This window comes from Aphidius gifuensis, linkage group LG4 (genome assembly GCF_014905175.1).
Source record: "Aphidius gifuensis isolate YNYX2018 linkage group LG4, ASM1490517v1, whole genome shotgun sequence".
Classification (NCBI taxonomy): Eukaryota; Metazoa; Arthropoda; class Insecta; order Hymenoptera; family Braconidae; genus Aphidius; species Aphidius gifuensis.
The window spans coordinates 29,997-52,313 of NC_057791.1; the positions used below are offsets into that span (position 1 = coordinate 29,997).

The 22,317-nt window shown below is 29.9% G+C and overlaps 1 protein-coding gene across 1 annotated transcript; it reads right to left on the reverse strand.

Annotated features, from left to right (window-relative positions):
* Positions 1-8,680: 8,680 nt before the first annotated feature.
* Positions 8,681-21,488, reverse strand: LOC122854111 (cytoplasmic dynein 2 heavy chain 1-like). Its single transcript, XM_044154523.1, is given in 8 exon segments — positions 8,681-9,045; positions 9,135-9,577; positions 9,579-13,822; positions 13,866-14,378; positions 14,465-14,897; positions 14,979-18,560; positions 18,562-21,176; positions 21,258-21,488. Coding segments are annotated over 8 exon segments (12,324 nt in total). The 3' UTR covers positions 8,681-8,782.
* Positions 21,489-22,317: the final 829 nt, after the last annotated feature.

The window sequence follows — 22,317 nt, forward strand, 5'->3', positions numbered from 1 at the left end:
TCTAATTGTTTTTAAGGAAATAAAATTTATTTTTGAAATATCAGGAGAGCAGGTAATGCAGGAGGTGAACCAGAAATTGTACAAAATACCTCTTTGCCTGTTCTATGATCCTGTTAAAAAATTAAGGTCGCCACTATTTTTTTTCTAATTGTTTTTAAGGAAATAAAATTTATTTTTGAAATATCAGGAGAGCAGGTAATGCAGGAGGTGAACCAGAAATGTACAAAAAATACCTCTTTGCCTGTTCTATGATCCTGTTAAAAAATTAAGGTCGCCACTATTTTTTTTCTAATTGTTTTTAAAGAAATAAAATTTATTTTTGAAATATCAGGAGAGCAGGTAATGCAGGAGGTGAACCAGAAATTGTACAAAATACCTCTTTGCCTGTTCTATGATCCTGTTAAAAAATTAAGGTCGCCACTATTTTTTTTCTAATTGTTTTTAAAGAAATAAAATTTATTTTTGAAATATCAGGAGAGCAAGTAACGCAGGAGGTGAACTAGAAATCAAATAAAATACCTCTTTGCCTGTTCTATGATCCTGTTAAAAAATTAAGGTCGCCACTATTTTTTTTCTAATTGTTTTTAAGGAAATAAAATTTATTTTTGAAATATCAGGAGAGCAGGTAATGCAGGAGGTGAACCAGAAATTGTACAAAATACCTCTTTGCCTGTTCTATGATCCTGTTAAAAAATTAAGGTCGCCACTATTTTTTTTCTAATTGTTTTTAAGGAAATAAAATTTATTTTTGAAATATCAGGAGAGCAGGTAACGCAGGAGGTGAACCAGAAATTGTACAAAATACCTCTTTGCTTGTTCTATGATCCTGTTAAAAAATTAAGGTCGCCACTATTTTTTTTCTAATTGTTTTTAAGGAAATAAAATTTATTTTTGAAATATCAGGAGAGCAGGTAATGCAGGAGGTGAACCAGAAATTGTACAAAATACCTCTTTGCCTGTTCTATGATCCTGTTAAAAAATTAAGGTCGCCACTATTTTTTTTCTAATTGTTTTTAAAATAAAATTTATTTTTTAAAATATCAGGAGAGCAGGTAATGCAGGAGGTAAACTAGAAATCAAATAAAATACCTCTTCACCTGTTCTATGATCCTGTTAAAAATTAAGGTCGCCACTATTTTTTTCTTGTTTTAAGGAAATAAAATTTATTTTTGAAATATCAGGAGAGCAGGTAATGCAGGAGGTGAACCAGAAATCAAATAAAATACCTCTTTGCTTGTTCTATGATCCTGTTAAAAAATTAAGGTCGCCGCTATTTTTTTTCTAATTGTTTTTAAGGAAATAAAATTTATTTTCAAAATATCAGGAGAGCAGGTAACGCAGGAGGTAAACTAGAAATTGTACAAAATACCTCTTTGCTTGTTCTATGATCCTGTTAAAAAATTAGGGTCGCCACTATTTTTTTTCTAATTGTTTTTAAGGAAATAAAATTTATTTTTGAAATATCAGGAGAGCAGGTAATGCAGGAGGTGAACCAGAAATTGTACAAAATACCTCTTTGCCTGTTCTATGATCCTGTTAAAAAATTAAGGTCGCCACTATTTTTTTTCTAATTGTTTTTAAAGAAATAAAATTATTTTTAAAATATCAGGAGAGCAGGTAATGCAGGAGGTAAACTAGAAATCAAATAAAATACCTCTTCACCTGTTCTATGATCCTGTTAAAAAATTAAGGTCGCCACTATTTTTTTTCTAATTGTTTTTAAGGAAATAAAATTTATTTTTGAAATATCAGGAGAGCAGGTAATGCAGGAGGTAAACTAGAAATCAAATAAAATACCTCTTTGCCTGTTCTATGATCCTGTTAAAAAATTAGGGTCGCCGCTATTTTTTTTCTAATTGTTTTTAAGGAAATAAAATTATTTTTAAAATATCAGGAGAGCAGGTAATGCAGGAGGTGAACCAGAAATTAAATAAAATACCTCTTTGCTTGTTCTATGATCCTGTTAAAAAATTAAGGTCGCCACTATTTTTTTTCTAATTGTTTTTAAAGAAATAAAATTATTTTTAAAATATCAGGAGAGCAGGTAATGCAGGAGGTGAACTAGAAATCAAATAAAATACCTCTTTGCCTGTTCTATGATCCTGTTAAAAAATTAGGGTCGCCACTATTTTTTTTCTAATTGTTTTTAAAGAAATAAATTTATTTTTGAAATATCAGGAGAGCAAGTAACGCAGGAGGTGAACTAGAAATCAAATAAAATACCTCTTCGCCTGTTCTATAATCCTGTTAAAAAATTAAGGTCGCCACTATTTTTTTTCTAATTGTTTTTAAGGAAATAAAATTTATTTTTGAAATATCAGGAGAGCAGGTAATGCAGGAGGTGAACCAGAAATTGTACAAAATACCTCTTTGCTTGTTCTATGATCCTGTTAAAAAATTAAGGTCGCCGCTATTTTTTTTCTAATTGTTTTTAAGGAAATAAAATTTATTTTTGAAATATCAGGAGAGCAGGTGATGCAGGTGAACCAGAAATCGTACAAAAAATACCTCTTTGCTTGTTCTATGATCCTGTTAAAAATTAAGGTCGCCACTATTTTTTTTAATGGTTTTTTAAGGAAATAAAATTTATTTTGAAATATCAGGAGAGCAGGTAACGCAGGTGAACCAGAAATTGTACAAAATACCTCTTCGCCTGTTCTATGATCCTGTTAAAAAGGTCGGCGATATTTTTTTTCTAATTGTTTTTGAAGAAATAAAATTATTTTTAAAATATCAGGAGAGCAGGTAATGCAGGAGGTAAACTAGAAATCAAATAAAATACCTCTTCACCTGTTCTATGATCCTGTTAAAAAATTAGGGTCGCCACTATTTTTTTTCTAATTGTTTTTAAGGAAATAAAATTCATTTTTGAAATATCGGGAGAGCAGGTGATGCAGGAGGTAAACTAGAAATCAAATAAAATACCTCTTCACCTGTTCTATGATCCTGTTAAAAAATTAAGGTCGCCGCTATTTTTTTTCTAATTGTTTTTAAGGAAATAAAATTTATTTTTGAAATATCAGGAGAGCAGGTAATGCAGGAGGTAAACTAGAAATCAAATAAAATACCTCTTCACCTGTTCTATGATCCTGTTAAAAAATTAGGGTCGCCGCTATTTTTTTTCTAATTGTTTTTAAGGAAATAAAATTTATTTTTGAAATATCAGGAGAGCAGGTAGCGAAGGCGGTGAACGAGAAATCAAGTAAAATACCTCTTTGCTTCTTCTATGATCCTGTTAAAAAATTAAGGTCGCCACTATTTTTTTTCTAATTGTTTTTAAAGAAATAAAATTATTTTTAAAATATCAGGAGAGCAGGTAATGCAGGAGGTAAACTAGAAATCAAATAAAATACCTCTTCACCTGTTCTATGATCCTGTTAAAAAATTAAGGTCGCCGCTATTTTTTTTCTAATTGTTTTTAAGGAAATAAAATTATTTTTAAAATATCAGGAGAGCAGGTAATGCAGGAGGTGAACCAGAAATTGTACAAAATACCTCTTCGCCTGTTCTATGATCCTGTTAAAAAATTAAGGTCGCCACTATTTTTTTTCTAATTGTTTTTAAGGAAATAAAATTTATTTTTGAAATATCAGGAGAGCAGGTAACGCAGGTGAACAGAAATTGTACAAAATACCTCTTCGCCTATACTATAATCCTGTTAAAAATTAAGGTCGCCACTATTTTTTTTCTAATTGTTTTTAAGGAAATAAAATTTATTTTTGAAATATCAGGAGAGCAGGTAATGCAGGAGGTGAACCAGAAATTAAATAAAATACCTCTTTGCTTGTTCTATGATCCTGTTAAAAAATTAAGGTCGCCACTATTTTTTTTCTAATTGTTTTTAAGGAAATAAAATTTATTTTTGAAATATCAGGAGAGCAGGTAATGCAGGAGGTGAACCAGAAATTGTACAAAATACCTCTTTGCCTGTTCTATGATCCTGTTAAAAAATTAAGGTCGCCACTATTTTTTTTCTAATTGTTTTTAAGGAAATAAAATTTATTTTTGAAATATCAGGAGAGCAGGTAACGCAGGAGGTGAACCAGAAATCGTACAAAATACCTCTTTGCTTGTTCTATGATCCTGTTAAAAAATTAAGGTCGCCACTATTTTTTTTCTAATTGTTTTTAAAGAAATAAAATTATTTTTAAAATATCAGGAGAGCAGGTAATGCAGGAGGTAAACTAGAAATCAAATAAAATACCTCTTCACCTGTTCTATGATCCTGTTAAAAAATTAGGGTCGCCGCTATTTTTTTTCTAATTGTTTTTAAGGAAATAAAATTTATTTTTGAAATATCAGGAGAGCAGGTAACGCAGGAGGTGAACCACAAATTGTACAAAATACCTCTTCGCCTGTTCTATGATCCTGTTAAAAAATTAAGGTCGCCACTATTTTTTTTCTAATTGTTTTTAAGGAAATAAAATTATTTTTAAAATATCAGGAGAGCAGGTAATGCAGGAGGTAAACTAGAAATCAAATAAAATACCTCTTCACCTGTTCTATGATCCTGTTAAAAAATTAAGGTCGCCACTATTTTTTTTCTAATTGTTTTTAAGGAAATAAAATTTATTTTTTAAATATCAGGAGAGCAGGTAACGCAGGAGGTGAACCAGAAATTGTACAAAATACCTCTTTGCTTGTTCTATGATCCTGTTAAAAAATTAAGGTCGCCACTATTTTTTTTCTAATTGTTTTTAAGGAAATAAAATTTATTTTTGAAATATCAGGAGAGCAGGTAATGCAGGAGGTGAACTAGAAATCAAATAAAATACCTCTTCGCCTGTTCTATGATCCTGTTAAAAAATTAAGGTCGCCACTATTTTTTTTCTAATTGTTTTTAAGGAAATAAAATTTATTTTTAAAATATCAGGAGAGCAGGTAATGCAGGAGGTGAACCAGAAATTGTACAAAATACCTCTTTGCTTGTTCTATGATCCTGTTAAAAAATTAAGGTCGCCACTATTTTTTTTCTAATTGTTTTTAAAGAAATAAAATTATTTTTAAAATATCAGGAGAGCAGGTAATGCAGGAGGTAAACTAGAAATCAAATAAAATACCTCTTCACCTGTTCTATGATCCTGTTAAAAAATTAAGGTCGCCACTATTTTTTTTCTAATTGTTTTTAAGGAAATAAAATTATTTTTAAAATATCAGGAGAGCAGGTAATGCAGGAGGTAAACTAGAAATCAAATAAAATACCTCTTCACCTGTTCTATGATCCTGTTAAAAAATTAAGGTCGCCACTATTTTTTTTCTAATTGTTTTTAAGGAAATAAAATTTATTTTTAAAATATCAGGAGAGCAGGTAATGCAGGAGGTGAACCAGAAATTGTACAAAATACCTCTTTGCTTGTTCTATGATCCTGTTAAAAAATTAAGGTCGCCACTATTTTTTTTCTAATTGTTTTTAAAGAAATAAAATTATTTTTAAAATATCAGGAGAGCAGGTAATGCAGGAGGTAAACTAGAAATCAAATAAAATACCTCTTCACCTGTTCTATGATCCTGTTAAAAAATTAAGGTCGCCACTATTTTTTTTCTAATTTTTTAAAGAAATAATTTATTTTTAAAATATCAGGAGAGCAGGTAATGCAGGAGGTGAACTAGAAATGTACAAAATACCTCTTCACCTGTTCTATGATCCTGTTAAAAATTAAGGTCGCCGCTATTTTTTTCTAATTGTTTTAAAAATAAAATTTATTTTTGAAATATCAGGAGAGCAGGTAATGCAGGAGGTGAACCAGAAATCAAACAAAATACCTCTTTGCTTGTTCTATGATCCTGTTAAAAATTAAGGTCGCCACTATTTTTTCTAATTGTTTTAAGGAAATAAAATTTATTTTTAAAATATCAGGAGAGCAGGTAATGCAGGTGAACCAGAAATTGTACAAAATACCTCTTTGCCTGTTCTATGATCCTGTTAAAAAATTAAGGTCGCCACTATTTTTTTTCTAATTGTTTTTAAAGAAATAAAATTATTTTTAAAATATCAGGAGAGCAGGTAATGCAGGAGGTAAACTAGAAATCAAATAGAATACCTCTTCACCTGTTCTATGATCCTGTTAAAAAATTAAGGTCGCCACTATTTTTTTTCTAATTGTTTTTGAAGAAATAAAATTATTTTTAAAATATCAGGAGAGCAGGTAATGCAGGAGGTGAACCAGAAATTGTACAAAATACCTCTTCACCTGTTCTATGATCCTGTTAAAAAATTAGGGTCGCCACTATTTTTTTTCTAATTGTTTTTAAGGAAATAAAATTCATTTTTGAAATATCAGGAGAGCAGGTAATGCAGGAGGTAAACTAGAAATTAAATAAAATACCTCTTCACCTGTTCTATGATCCTGTTAAAAAATTAGGGTCGCCACTATTTTTTTTCTAATTGTTTTTAAGGAAATAAAATTTATTTTTGAAATATCAGGAGAGCAGGTAACGCAGGAGGTGAACCAGAAATCGTACAAAATACCTCTTTGCTTGTTCTATGATCCTGTTAAAAAATTAAGGTCGCCACTATTTTTTTTCTAATTGTTTTTAAGGAAATAAAATTTATTTTTGAAATATCAGGAGAGCAGGTAATGCAGGAGGTGAACCAGAAATTAAATAAAATACCTCTTTGCTTGTTCTATGATCCTGTTAAAAAATTAAGGTCGCCACTATTTTTTTTCTAATTGTTTTTAAAGAAATAAAATTATTTTTAAAATATCAGGAGAGCAGGTAATGCAGGAGGTAAACTAGAAATCAAATAAAATACCTCTTTGCTTGTTCTATGATCCTGTTAAAAATTAAGATTTTTTTTCTAATTGTTTTTAAGGAAATAAAATTTATTTTCAAAATATCAGGAGAGCAGGTAACGCAGGAGGTAAACTAGAAATTGTACAAAATACCTCTTTGCTTGTTCTATGATCCTGTTAAAAAATTAGGGTCGCCACTATTTTTTTTCTAATTGTTTTTAAGGAAATAAAATTTATTTTTGAAATATCAGGAGAGCAGGTAATGCAGGAGGTGAACCAGAAATTAAATAAAATACCTCTTTGCTTGTTCTATGATCCTGTTAAAAAATTAAGGTCGCCACTATTTTTTTTCTAATTGTTTTTAAGGAAATAAAATTTATTTTTGAAATATCAGGAGAGCAGGTAACGCAGGAGGTGAACCAGAAATCGTACAAAATACCTCTTTGCTTGTTCTATGATCCTGTTAAAAAATTAAGGTCGCCACTATTTTTTTTCTAATTGTTTTTAAAGAAATAAAATTATTTTTTTAAATATCAGGAGAGCAGGTAATGCAGGAGGTAAACTAGAAATCAAATAAAATACCTCTTCACCTGTTCTATGATCCTGTTAAAAAATTAGGGTCGCCGCTATTTTTTTTCTAATTGTTTTTAAGGAAATAAAATTTATTTTTGAAATATCAGGAGAGCAGGTATTGCAGGAGGTAAACTAGAAATCAAATAAAATACCTCTTCACCTGTTCTATAATCCTGTTAAAAAATTAAGGTCGCCACTATTTTTTTTCTAATTGTTTTTAAAGAAATAAAATTATTTTTAAAATATCAGGAGAGCAGGTAATGCAGAAGGTAAACTAGAAATCAAATAGAATACCTCTTCACCTGTTCTATGATCCTGTTAAAAAATTAATGTCGCCACTATTTTTTTTCTCATTGTTTTTTAAGAAATAAAATTTATTTTTGAAATATCAGGAGAGCAGGAATTGCAGGAGGTGAACTAGAAATTGTACAAAATACCTCTTCGCTCATTCTATGATCCTGTTAAAAAATTAATGTCGCCACTATTTTTTTTCTCATTGAATTTTGAGAAATAAAATTAATTTTTTAAATATCAGGAGAGCAGGTAACGCAGGAGGTAAACTGGAAATTGTACAAAATACCTCTTCGCTCATTCTATGATCCTGTTAAAAATTTAATGTCGCCACTATTTTTTTTCTAATTGTTTTAAGGAAATAAAATTTGTTTTTGAAATATCAGGAGAGCAAGAATTGCAGGAGGTGCACTAGAAATTGTACAAAATACCTCTTCGCCTGTTCTATGATCCTGTTAAAAATTAAGGTCGCCACTATTTTTTCTAATTGTTTTAATGAAATAAAATTTATTTTTGAAATATCAGGAGAGCAGGTAATGCAGGAGGTGAACCAGAAATTGTACAAAATACCTCTTTGCCTGTTTTATGATCCTGTGAAAAATTAAGGTCGCCACTATTTTTTTTCTAATTGTTTTTAAAGAAATAAAATTTATTTTTGAAATATCAGGAGAGCAGGTAATGCAGGAGGTGAACCAGAAATTGTACAAAATACCTCTTTGCCTGTTCTATGATCCTGTTAAAAAATTAAGGTCGCCACTATTTTTTTTCTAATTGTTTTTAAAGAAATAAAATTTATTTTTGAAATATCAGGAGAGCAGGTAATGCAGGAGGTGAACTAGAAATCAAATAAAATACCTCTTTGCCTGTTCTATGATCCTGTTAAAAAATTAAGGTCGCCACTATTTTTTTTCTAATTGTTTTTAAGGAAATAAAATTTATTTTTGAAATATCAGGAGAGCAGGTAATGCAGGAGGTGAACTAGAAATTGTACAAAATACCTCTTTGCTTGTTTTATGATCCTGTTCAAATAGATAATTTTTTTCTATTTTTTTTTCTATTTGTTTTTAAAGAAATAAATTGACATTGATTCTTCTTAATTATTAGGAAATAATATAATCAAATATCAAAGACCACGTTTCATCGTCTGTCAAGTTTAATAAATTTATCGTTACATATAATTGTTTTTAATTTGTACCAAAATGAATAATGACGTTCTTTTTGAGCCAATAATCACGTTGTTCATCCAAACATCCAACTGGTAAAGCACAAATGAATTGTTTCCTACTTGAATCACCATAAACTGGTACATATATCGTATTGTCATTTTCAATATTCAAATCATCATTGTCATTGACAACATAAGCCAGTTGACATCTCGGCGTTCTAATAATTGATGGAGCATTTTCATCTACTTCTTCGAGACATCCATTATAATCAATTTTACCACCTATAAAATGATTAAATATTATGAAAATTATATACAACAATCAATCAATAATTTAATTAAACAATTAATCAAATATTGATATGACATACCTGAGATCAAAAGACCATCTAAAATAACATAGCATTTCCAATCATTTTTAGTTGAATTATCCATCCATTTAGCACGTAGTGTTAGTCCTTCAATTGAATATCCACATTCTCTCGCTGTATAATGTTTAAATGCAGCCAAAAATCCTCTTGGTCTTAATAGCCATGATAAATCAATTTTTTTTGATGGTTCAATATTACCACATATTGCACAATGTCGTGATATCAATGCATTTACAAAATTCATTACATCACCAGGTCCTTCAGGCCATTTATCCAACCATTTACTTGGTGTGATTAAATTATCAATAATCATGTTTTTTTCTAAATCATTTTTAATCATAGACATTAATTCTGATGTTAATCTTAATTCATCAATGAAAAATTGTTTAATAATACTATTGTCTTCCATTAAACTTTCACTGCTTATTTATTTTTTAAAATATATTTTCAATATTAATTTTTAAATCACGTAGTATTTTTAATTCAGCACGTTTAACTGTACGTCTCTCATGGCTACTCAGTGATTTACTTGACATATTTTTCAATGTTAAAATAACATTTTCAGATGTTGAATGTTCCCATGCTCTAACAGCATTCGCTGACAAGCCAAAAAATTCAAATGGTCCATCATTATCAGGTAGTCTTTCAATTGCAATAAATGGATCATTTTTACATGCATCTGTAACTGATAATAAACCAGCCAATTTTTTTCTTCCATTAAATATATCATATGACCAAATTTCACGTAGTATTGCTTCTAATGTTTGCATGTCAAATTTATCCTGCAATCTTCCACCATAAATTGCCACATCAAGTAATCCACGACCCTCTTCCCAATCAATATTTGAATTTGATTTTATGACTTTATCAAGAATTAATTGATGGGCAGCTTCAAGATCAGCCTCTGACCATTCGTATGAACGAATCCAGCCTTGGGGAACAAATCTTCGACGTTCTTGAAGAACAGCATGAAGCCAAGCCAAGACAAATATTCCCTCGGAATTTTTATATTGTGATCCATGAGAATATAATTGACGTAAAGATCTTTTGAGATTTCTTTTGACACCTTCAGGTGGTTCATATGCAAGCTTATGACAAAGTCCAGCTAATCCTGGATAAAAATTATTGCATTCTTCAGTTGTCAGCCAAATTCTAGTTGTCGATTTTTTATCTCTAGTACAAAGAGGACTTCTTAAAATACTATCAAGACGTGAAAGCCAATTTAGAGCTAATTGAAGATTACTCAATAATATCCAGCCTCCATTTCGACAACTTTTTTCAAGAGCAGCTTCAGCCTGTTCAACTTGACCTTGACCCAATGAAATTTCAATAAAACCTTCGGGAATTTTCATTTTTAATGCTAATGCTCGTAATTCTGGTCCAGGATCAGCACCCGGTGATAAAAGTAATAGCACAGGTCTATTTAATTTTTTATTATTATTTATTTCACTGTCTATTGTCCATGCTGGTGGTGCTAAATTTTTAACACCCAATTTTTTTGCTGCATATTTACTCAATGACGAGTGTAAATGATCTGGTCTCAGTGCCTGTACAACTAATACTTTTTGAAAACTATTTAAATTTTCGTCTTTTTGTATATTCATTGGATCTAAAATCCAATCTTTTTTTAATTTATTTACAACTTGTGGTAAACAATTTACAAGATTTTTAACAGCTCCTCGTCGTTCCTCGGGTATCCATTCTGGAATTTGAAATTCCAAATTATCATCTTTTTTAATTGCCGCACCAGCATCGAGCAATAATGCTCGTTCATTATCTGGAACTGGCTCAAGATTAAGTGCCAAGTACAGAGCCAATGTGAGACGATGTTTTCTATAAGCAACTTTACAACAATAATTCAAAGTTAATGATATTAATTTTTTTTCTAAATAAATTTCTTGTTCTTTTTTATCATTTGTTGTTGTGGTGTCTCTTTCACATACAGCTTCTAAATAAATTTCCGTAAATTCTTCAACAGAAAAAACATACAAAGGACTCAATGAAGTTAATGATTTAATTGCTTTAAAAATTAATGCTGCATATTTTGCTAATCTTTCATGATCCTTTGAACGTTTTGTAATTTGTTCACGAGTTTTTTTATTTTCATCAAGTGCCTTGGCAATTTCTTGAGCTTTTTTTTGTGTTTCTTCTAAAGAATTTAAAAGACTATTGCCACCTTGACTTGATTGTGATTCTTGAAGTAAATCTTGTCCTTTTGTTGCACCCAATTGTATCAAAAGATCAAGTCTAGCAGCATCCCGTTCACCTGATAATTTTTCTTCAATTTCTAATGCTTGTCTTCTTTGTTTTTCAAGCTCTGGTGTATCAATTAACAATGCTTTTTCAACAAATCTCTCTGCTAAACTTCTTGAGCCTGCACCAAGAATAATTTTAAATAAAACAGCCTCAGCTTCACTTGGTATAGAGTCAAATAAATCTCTTCTTGTTGCAAGAAATAATTTAAAACCTTGTTGACTTGGCAAAGATCTGTCTCCAAGTCGTAGTGATTTTTTTCGTAACAGTGGAATTAAAACTGATGGTAATTCTACAATTTCTTCAATGAGTAATGCTTTACCAAATCTAACAGCAAGTTCTAATGTTGTTAAAAATTTTGAATCTTCTGGTTTTGTTATTTCAAGTTGATTACCAAGATTAGCTTTAATCCACGTTACAGCAACACCTGATGAATCAATAAATAGCGGAACTAGTGGTCCTTTAAGTGCACAAGCAGCACCAATAATACTACCAGTATCACCTGGTAAATCTTGTGCACGCCAAAGCAATCTTTCTCTTTCTGAAACTAATAAATCAATTGCAGATTTACGAAATTTATCATCATCAACATCATTATCATCATTATTTTTTTTAATTTCTGGAGCATGATAAACTAATAATGATGCAACTTCAGCTGCTTCAATATCTAAACGTTGTTTTCTTGCAGTTAATTCTTCAAATTGACTCTGCCAATCACTGTGTTCGACATTTAATTTTTGTAATAATGCTCTTGCTGTTGCTAGACTTGATTCAGTTGATTCAGTACGTAATTGTAATGCAGCAGCACCACGTGAATGTTCAGCCAATTGTTCTTGTAATTTTGCAACACGTGATTCAACTGATGTTAGACCAACAGCAAGTCTATCAATTTGTGCTTCAGCTGCTGATAATTTATCAGCTAAAATTCTTTGTTCACGTTCAAGTGGTGCAACTTGTTGTAATATTTGACCATATTGAAGATTAGCAAGTACCCAAGCAGCCAATGGTGCTGCTGCAATTGATGCACGTTTAGCTGTTTTTTCTTCAAATGATTCTGAACGTTCTTTAACTAATTTTGCAACAGCATCTAAACTTGATGATGTACTACGACGTGCATCCCATGTACGTATTTCATCTTTAACACCACGTTTTGCTAAAAATGTTTTCATACTATTCCATGATGTATCTTTTATTCCCATTAAACGTAATACACCCTCAAGAACATCACGTACAGCTGTTGGTGGTGCACGTAATGAACGTACTTCAGCCAATGCATCATTACCAATTCCAGCAACTGATTGAGCTGCAGCTTCAACAAGAGGCTCAACTTTTCCAAGTTCACGCTCAATATCTATTTTACGACGAGCTAATTCTTTACTTTCATGCTCAGTATTTATTTTTAATGTTGACATTTCACCACGTTGACCAGTTGCACCACGCATTGTTGCTGTTATTTGTTCAAGTGCTGCATTTGCACGACCTTTTTCTTCTTCAAGTTCTTTTCGTTGTTTTTTTGCTTCATTTTCTAATTTAGCAACTCTATCACCTGCTTCACTTAATCGACTAATACCAGCTTCAAGACTTTCAAGTTTTTCATGAATATCTTGACTCCATTTATTTTTAAGCTCTTGCCATGTTTGTAAAAGTGCCAAAAATCGTGCAGGTGATTGTTGACTACGTGAAATTCGTAAATGTACATCAACAAGTGTCTTGAGACCTGGTGAAATTGATTGTGTATCAATTATTTTCATTGCCAAATTAGTAAGTGATGATTCCATTGTCCACCATTCATTTCCTGGTGAATCAGCAACAAAACAACATTGTTCAACAAGACCAGATGTAACAAGCCAATCTTTTTTTAATTCTGAAGAGTCAATAATAATGACAACATGTAAAAATTTTTTTAAACGATGATAAAGATATTGATCAAGTGTTCCTGTAAAATCTTCTTGTCTAGAAAAATCAGCTAATGGAGCAACAAGACCATCAAGCTCTTCAGGTGTTAATAAACCAGGTATTTCACCTCGTGATATAATAGCACCAGCCAATACTGCTAATCCTTCTTCACGTGCATGATCTTCCTCAAGTAATAATAAAGTTCTTTCACCATCAATACCAGCTGAATGAACTGCTGCTTTTATTCCAGCTCTACCACGTCCAGGTGCCGAATCAATAAATCTAAGTGATGAATATGCAGCAGCAAGTTTTGTTGCTGTTTTTCTACCAGCACCAGGACGACCAGCTAAAATAATTCCATGATTATCCGAGCCAAAAGCCCAACAAAGACCAGCTATTTTATCTAAAAGATTAACTGATAATGTTGCTTTTATTTCTTCACCTTCTCTTGTACATTTTGCAATTGTATTAATAATTTCTAAATTCCATTCTTCAATTGATAATGGAACTAGCGTGGCTGTGTTTCCTCCTTTCCAAATGTAGACATCTTTTGTTGCTTCATTGTAATCAGAGTTTCCAAATGTAGACATCTTTTGTTGCTTCATTGTAATCAGAGTTTCGAGAAATTATTGATGCTCGTAAACGTGTTTGTTCTTTAACAAGTAATTTTGGATAAAATAATCTTTCTCCAGCATCCAAAAGATAGAGTATAATTTCATCAGTATTTTCTGGTACTGGATATGTCTTTAATGTCTCTGCCCAAATTGTTAAATCTTTTGGTGTCCAGTTAAAGCTTGATTCTTTGACTGATGAAATTCCAGCAAGTGCATCATGCATTGAAGTTGCCAATTGTAATATCCAAGCATCATTTATTAATTTAATATTTTTTATAGATTTTTTCAAGTGTATTTCAACAATATTTATTATGTCTTTTGCACTTGGATATGGTAAATGATGAACTGCCAATAATGCACTTAATCTTGGATGAAGCTTTGTCGATGAATCAGCTGTACAAATTAATGTTATTGGTAAAGTTGCAAATTCTAAATCATCTTCATGAAAGCCACCTTCTTGTACAACCTGTCTTACTAATTCCTATTGAAAAAAAAAAATAAAAATAATAATAATTATTATTATTATCATTTATAAATATAATAAAAGAAATAATTATTAATTGATACCTGAAGATCTTTTGAAGCCAAATGAACATCTTCAAGAATTAAAATAATTTTAGTACCAATTCTTGGTTTATAAATTCGTCCATTGACTGATGATTCCACCTTGACACATGATCTTTTTAATCTTGCAATAAAATCTTGTGCTCCAAATAGTGACGATCCACAAACGACATTTAAATTATCTGAATCTTTTTTTAAATATTCTAAAATTGCTGAAATAAGACTAGATTTTCCAGCACCTCTTGGACCACGTAAAATAACTGGAATTTCTCCTTCAATCCATGGTAATATTGTTGATAGACCTCTTTTCAATTGACTTGACATTGAAATTGGACCATTGTCGGTATTTATTGTATCATGAATTTCACTGAAAGGCTCGAGACGATCAATATCTGTATTATAAAGTATATCAAGAGGTCTTTGAGGATCTGGACACCTTTAAAAATAAAATAAATAATATTAAATTAAATTAAAAATTATTGTTATTTTTTATTTATTTTTTTTTTTTTCTATTTACCATGAATCAATTGTTTGATAAATAATTCTTGCCAATTCTTCTCTAGCTTCTGATTCTTCCAATTGCAAACATAATCCTACAATTAATCCAAAACTAATGGAATTTTTAGTAATAGCTTTTGATATGTGTAACAAAACAGCTTGAATTAATCCACAAGATGAAATCATTCCACCAGATATCTTCAAGGCAGTATTAATAAATCCAGGAAGATATGAAATAATAATATTTTTAGCTTCTTCATTAATTTCATGAATTTTTTTAGCACCAAGTAAATCGGCTGGATTAACAAGACCAAGATGAATAACTCCAAGTCGCGATACAGTTGCTGGACTTGCACCAGCAAGTTTATGAGTTTCAAATATAAATTTAACACCAGGACCAAGTTTAATACCAACTCCACTTGACAATGTCAATAATTTATTATCATCAAGTGCAGAATTTAATGCTTCAGCCCATCCAGGCTCAACATCACCATTAAATACAATCCAAATTGATGAATTACCTGCTGATGATATTTGTGATGATAATAAACCATCTTTCCATTCTCTTGTTTGTGTATCAACTTTACCAAGTAATCTAACACGTGGTATTGCACCTGGATAAATTATAATACGTTTTATATTTTCACCAATTTTACCAAGTGCCTCAGCAAGTATTTTTATTACTAAACTTTTTCCACTTCCTGATGGTCCAACAATTGCAACACCTGTTCTATTTTTTAAATGATCATACAATTGTTCACAACGTTCTGTTAAATCTCCTTTTAAATTTTTACTATCACACAATTCAATTAATGATTTTTTAAATTCTTTTTTATCATCATAAGTATTGATAGACATTGTTGTATCAATTTGTGGAAATACATCTTTTAATAGACCTAAAAATTTTATTTTATCATTTTCAGTTAATTTTGATAGTGTTGCTGATTTAATTGCCTCAACCAATCGTTCAGTTTCACTTTTATTGTTTGAATTATTATTTGGCATTGCATCAAGTACAGATCTCAGTGATCTTAGACCCCAATCATAATGAGGCTGTTTTGATAATAATTTATCTGAAATATCAATTGTCTCAACAAGCTGTCTAGCAAGTGTTGATGCTTCAAGAAAACCAGAACACTCAAGTAGTGCCTTGACAATATCAGTTTTATCTGGATGTGCCATACCAATTGGTCTAAATAAACGTCCAAGTGAATCAGGTAATTTATTTCTTCCACCATAATCACTACCAGCTGGATTCATTGTTATAAATACACAACAATGATGATTTAAACTAACTATTTGATCACCAAGATTAACATGAGATAGTTTATCTCTAACAGCTTCTTGCAATGGACGTACTAACATTGCAACAGCACTCAATGTTTTTTCTTCAAGACGATTAAATTCATCAAAACAACCCCAAGCACCAGCTTGTGCAAGACCACCTAATATTCTTTTCATACTTGTTGAATCCATTCCTTCATCACAATTAAATACAAGAACAAGACGACCTAAAATTGCAGCTAATGCTTTAATACTTTCTGTTTTACCAGTACCAGCTGGTCCAGTTGGACTACCACCAAGTCCAAGTTTCATTGCTTGTGTTAATGATAAAAAACAACGTTCTGTTAATTTTGTTCTTACTAAACCAACAGCAGCACCTTGATACTCAAAACAATATGGAAATTCAGCACCAGCACATTTTATAATAATTGATCCATTATTTGCAACTCTATAAAATCTCAATTGACGATTCCATAGCCATGTTATATTATCACCATTTTCAATTGTTTTTAATAAATTTCTAGAAATTCCCAAATGATGTACAGTATCTAATAGCAAACTTTTAGCTTTTTGAGCAGTTAATTTATCACCAGATTCTTCAAGACCACGAAATTTTGCTCGTTGAATTTCTAAATATTCAATTAATTTTTTTAATGCTAATTTACCATTTCGTAAAGCAATTTCACATCTTTCAGTAAACATAATTCTTTCAGCTAATAATAATATTTGTGCTGGATATTGTACCACTGTATTTTTATTATTATCATTTAAACATTTATCTAAATTTTGTGATAATGCTTTTTTTATTTCATCTTCAAGATTTTTTAGCCAAATTGGAAGTGGCTCATTTGTATCAATTGAATTTGGCAAATTTAATATTTCAAATTCTGGTGATATAATTGCTTTTAATTTGCCATTATCACATTTAACTGAGCCAATACCTTGATATAATTTTGGTAAATGTGAATCAAGACCATTTGGACTACCAGATATTAATTCAAGTAAATCTTCATCACTCAAAAAATATAAACGAGGATATGCTGAACGTTTTTCTTCTAAAAATTCATCAAGACTACGTTGACAACGATCTAAAATTTCTTTTAAACTAACAAGTGCTGGCATTGGAAGTCGTCTTAATGATGGAACACGAGGATCTCTTGAAACTTCTCCCATTAAATAACGAAATTCTTTATCAGCACGTGTCCATCTACCTGAATCATTTGGTGCTGCTTCACTACTATAAACTGGCTCTAAATATATCCATTTTCTTTGTATTAAACCAAGTACTTTTATTCGTTCTTCAAGTTCAAATAATGCTGTTTCACATCGTGATGCTCTTGCTGAAAATCTCTCATAGCCTGATGCACCTTTTGCACCTTCAAGTAATAGTTTTAATTCACTTGCACGTGCCAGCAATTCACTGTATTCACCAACTAAATTAATTTTATGATTTTTTGAATCTTTTGATTCTTGAAGATGTAAACTTGCTGATGCTTCCCATGCTTCTAATTCAATTAATGCTTGACGTATTCCATTTTCAGCAATAGCCTTTTTTGTTATTTCTTTAACTTTATCAAAATTTTCTTTAATATTTGATGCTGCTTTTAATAATTGACCAAGTGTTATGTCTTTAATATTTCCTTGAATATTAATTATTGGTTTTAAATCATTCCAATGTTCATCAGCAATTTCATCACCACGTAATACTTGAATCCACTCAATATCATTACGTATATCTTTAATTTTTTTTTCAACAAATGTATCAATTTTATGACTATGACATTCTAAATTTATAGATTCATTTGTAGCTGTTGTTTTTTGTATTTTAATTCTAGCATCCCAAGAATCAAGCCAATCATGTAATCTATGTAATCTTCTTCTTGCAACATTCCATTCTTCGGCCTCTTGATTATTTAATTCACTTAAAAATTCTTCTTGAAATTTACAATTTGATTCTTCAGCTTCAAGTTCAGCCTCAAATTTATTTGTTAATTCAGTATCTTCATCAAATATATCATTCAACTTTATTTCAACACCCTCACAATCAAGCAATAATAATTGTTTTTGTTCTTCAAGTGTTATCCAACGTTCACGCATTGATGATATCCAATCAATTGTTATTTTTTGTGGTTTTGTTGACCAACGTGCTTCCCATCTTTCACGTTCATCTTTTAATGCAATACCACGATGACGTAAATTTATTTTAGCATCTTCAAGTTGACGTGCAACAACAGCTTTATGACGTTCAAGACGATCTGTTAAACCTTCCCAAGCTGCATGTGCTCCAGATAAACCATCTAATTTTTCTCTTGTCCATAACTCTAGCAAGACCTGTGACAGCTTCAAGTTCATCTCCAATACCTGTTGATTCTTGTTGAATTTTTTTATGTGTTAAAAATGCTTCACCAACTTGTTCAATATTTTTTGGTCGTTTATCAAGTTCTTTTGTAACTGATGAAAGAAATTCAACAATTTTTCCTAATCTTGATGATGCCTCAGCTCTTAAATCACTTGATAATCTATCCCAATATCTTCTTGATGATGATTCAAGATCATTTCTCGTTGTTGATGTATCAATACATAAACATTTAATTTTAATTTCACCACCACGAAGTTTACCAACATCTTGTGCCCATTGTTTAGCTTCTTTAAATGCTTTTTCCCATTCTTGTGATGATTTACCTTTTAATATTTTACCAATATCAATAGTTGCTGGTTCAGCAAGTGGTAACCATTTTTGTCGTAATTGTTCTAATGCAACTAATGCAATTTCAGCCTCATTATAAACACCACCATATAAATATGCACTACGTTCAACAAGACTACTAAATTTAACATCAACTGTATTATCACCAACACCACGAAAATTAATTGGTATTGATAAAAATCTACGTATACTTGAATAAAGCTTAGCACGTATTTCTTCAATTGGTGGACGCCATTGTAAATTACCATCTCTAATAACAAGCTCAATTGTAATATCTTGAATATTACGTAATAAATTTGGTAATGCTGCACGATATGCAACACCAAGTACTTTTAATAATTGTCTATCCCAATGAAGTTTCCATGCTTTTGTATTACCATAATTATTATCAACATCATCAACAATTTTACGCATATTACGTAATGTTTCTTTCCATACAATTTGACTACCAACAAGATTAACAACTTCACCTTTTAATAAACCAGCAATTAAATCTCTCAAATAAATATGTTTTGATGCTAATTCATAATTTTGTTTACCAAATTTTTGTACAAATTCTTTAAGCTGTGATGTATAATCATCAACAGCTTTAATATCTGACCAAACAACTTTTGATTGTCCACGAACAGCTCTTGCAAGTTCCATTGCTGTTGTTAACATTAATGGTCTTTGTGATGGCACCATTCTATCACCAATTGTATTGTGAAAATTAGCAATTTGTTGTAATGCACGAGCTCTTCCTGCCAATGAACCAGCTCGTTCAACTAAATCTTTAATATTTCTTGGTAATTCAATACCTTGACCAGACAGGGCTCTTGCTTCTTTAACTAAAGTTGTTAATCTTGAATTATAATTTACTTTCATCATACTTGAACCAATTAATTCAACAACAGCTGTGTCTGTTGATAGACTTAATGTTTTATTTTTAATTTCTTCTTCAATTGTATTTATCCAAGTATCAACAAGATTTTGTCGTTTTCCTTCAGCTTCTTTAAGTGCTACGAAAATTTTTGAAATATTTTCTTTATAATTTGGCAAATCAGAGAGAAGTTCTTCGCATAAATTTTTTAATACTTGAAGCTTCATTTCAGCTGATTTTGCTGATTGTACTTGTTGTAATATTTCAGGTATATCCAATAAATCACCAGCATCAGGTCCACTTTGATAAATGTCAATTAAATCATCAAGTGAACTCATTAAAGCTTCTCTCTCTTCTCTCATTGATATTTTTATTCTTTCACGTTTCATTAATTTAGCATATCTTTGAAATTCACCAACAAGTAAAACTGAACTTGCAGCATTTGATATTTGTTTTTTTAATTTTTCTATAACTCTTTCTTCAGCTGGTGCAATATCATCTTCAAATCTTTTTTTAAATCTTTCCCAATTTTTTTGTTTGTCATCATTATCATTATCGTCATCATTATTATCAAAAATTATTTGTAAATTATCAAAATTTTTTAATAAATTATCAGTACCAAGACTTAATCTTTCAGCTTCTGTTAATAATCTTGTTAATTGTTTATGTTGCATACGAATATCAGATGTTTCTTTAATTTTTTTAGAAAATTTATCAAATTTTTTAGGCACATATGGCTGATTTTTCCATAAATGTAGTGATAAATTTGGCCAAAAAATTTTAGTATTTTTTTCACAAAAATTAATCCATTTTTCACATGCATTTGATGACAAATAAAATGGATCATCATTTGTTTTTCCATTTGTTCTATGATATTCATCAATTAATACACGTAATAATTTTATAATTTCATTACTAATAATATCAAGAAGATTCATCATACGTTCTTCATTATAAATATTACTGTCTAATTTCCAAAGATCATCAATTGTAATACCAACAATTTCAAGAACATCCTCAAGACCATATAAACCATCACGTGATGTTTCAGCACTTTCAAATTCAACTCGTATTTCACTCAATGAACGTTCAACTTTTTCAAATAATATTTTATCATCATTTCTTTTGGCTTTATCACAACGTTTTTTCCATAATAATTCTTCTTCAATTAATTTTGATGATTTAATTGGTCCAAGAATATCATCTTCTAGCTTTTTAATATAATTTTTATTTAAACCAGATGAATTTAGTGTTGGTGCCCATACTTGTCTCAGTGCTTCAATCAATAATGATTTTGAATTTCCAACAGTTGATGCAACTTGAACAAGCTCATGAAAATTATCATTTGTTACTGTCAATGATTTCAACTGTAAAAATAATTAATTAAATTATTAATCATACAAAGTACAATATACTAGTAGGTATAGTTTATATTGTTTATTTATTACCTTGAAAAATACAAGTATTTTTTTATTACTTGTTAATTCTTGAGTTAATTTTAATTTTGATGAAGCATTTGTGTCTTTTGGACGTGCACATATAGCTCGTGTTGTTGGTGTATCCAAAAAAACATCAAGAACTGAATGATCCTCTGGATCAAGTGAAGTGTTTGTGGACAATCCAAAAAAATTACATGCTGTTAATATTATAAATGATTCTTTTTTTTCAATAGCTGGCATTTTTATAAATAATTTAATTGTTTCATTTAAATAATTTATTTTTTTGTTTTTTTATGAGGTTATTTTACACATTTATTTTTATTTATATTGTTTTCACTTTTTTAATTGAATTGTTAAAATAATAAAATACTGTGCTAAAATTATAATAAATAAATAGTTATTGAATTATTTAAACAAATAAAAACACAAGGTTATTTAATGACTACATTGACTAGGTATTCACAACAAATAATACTTTTTCGGTGGTTGCCATAGATACAACATTTAAAAACCAATACAAAAAAAAATAGTTTACGAGAGTTGGCGCTGAAAACAACACCCGCGTATAATGATATAGGAAAATTTTTGAAATTAATTTTCCATTGGAAAATTATTTTTTAAACAAAATAAAAATATATTAAATTTTATGAGCATAATAATATAATTTTAAATGATAAATTTTTAAACACGAAATAATAAATAGCTATATATATTATTGTTTAACGTGTGAATGATGATGAAAGCGGAAAACGCAGGAGTATTTAGTAGGCGTATAGATATATTAAAAATAAATATTAAAAAAAAAAAAAAAAAGAAACAGACGTACATTCTTTCACGTTGTATTGTGAGTACATTAACGTGCTTATAATATAATTATGATTATAATAATTATCGATCAACTATTGTGCTCATCAATTATATATATGCGCAAGTATTTCGTGAAAAATATTTTTATTTTTTATCGAAATTAATTCTAATTTTACTTTTTTTGCTATAATAATAAAATTTTGTTGATAATAAACATAAATTTTTTCTAAATTTATTACAAAATCAACAAACAAGAGTTTTA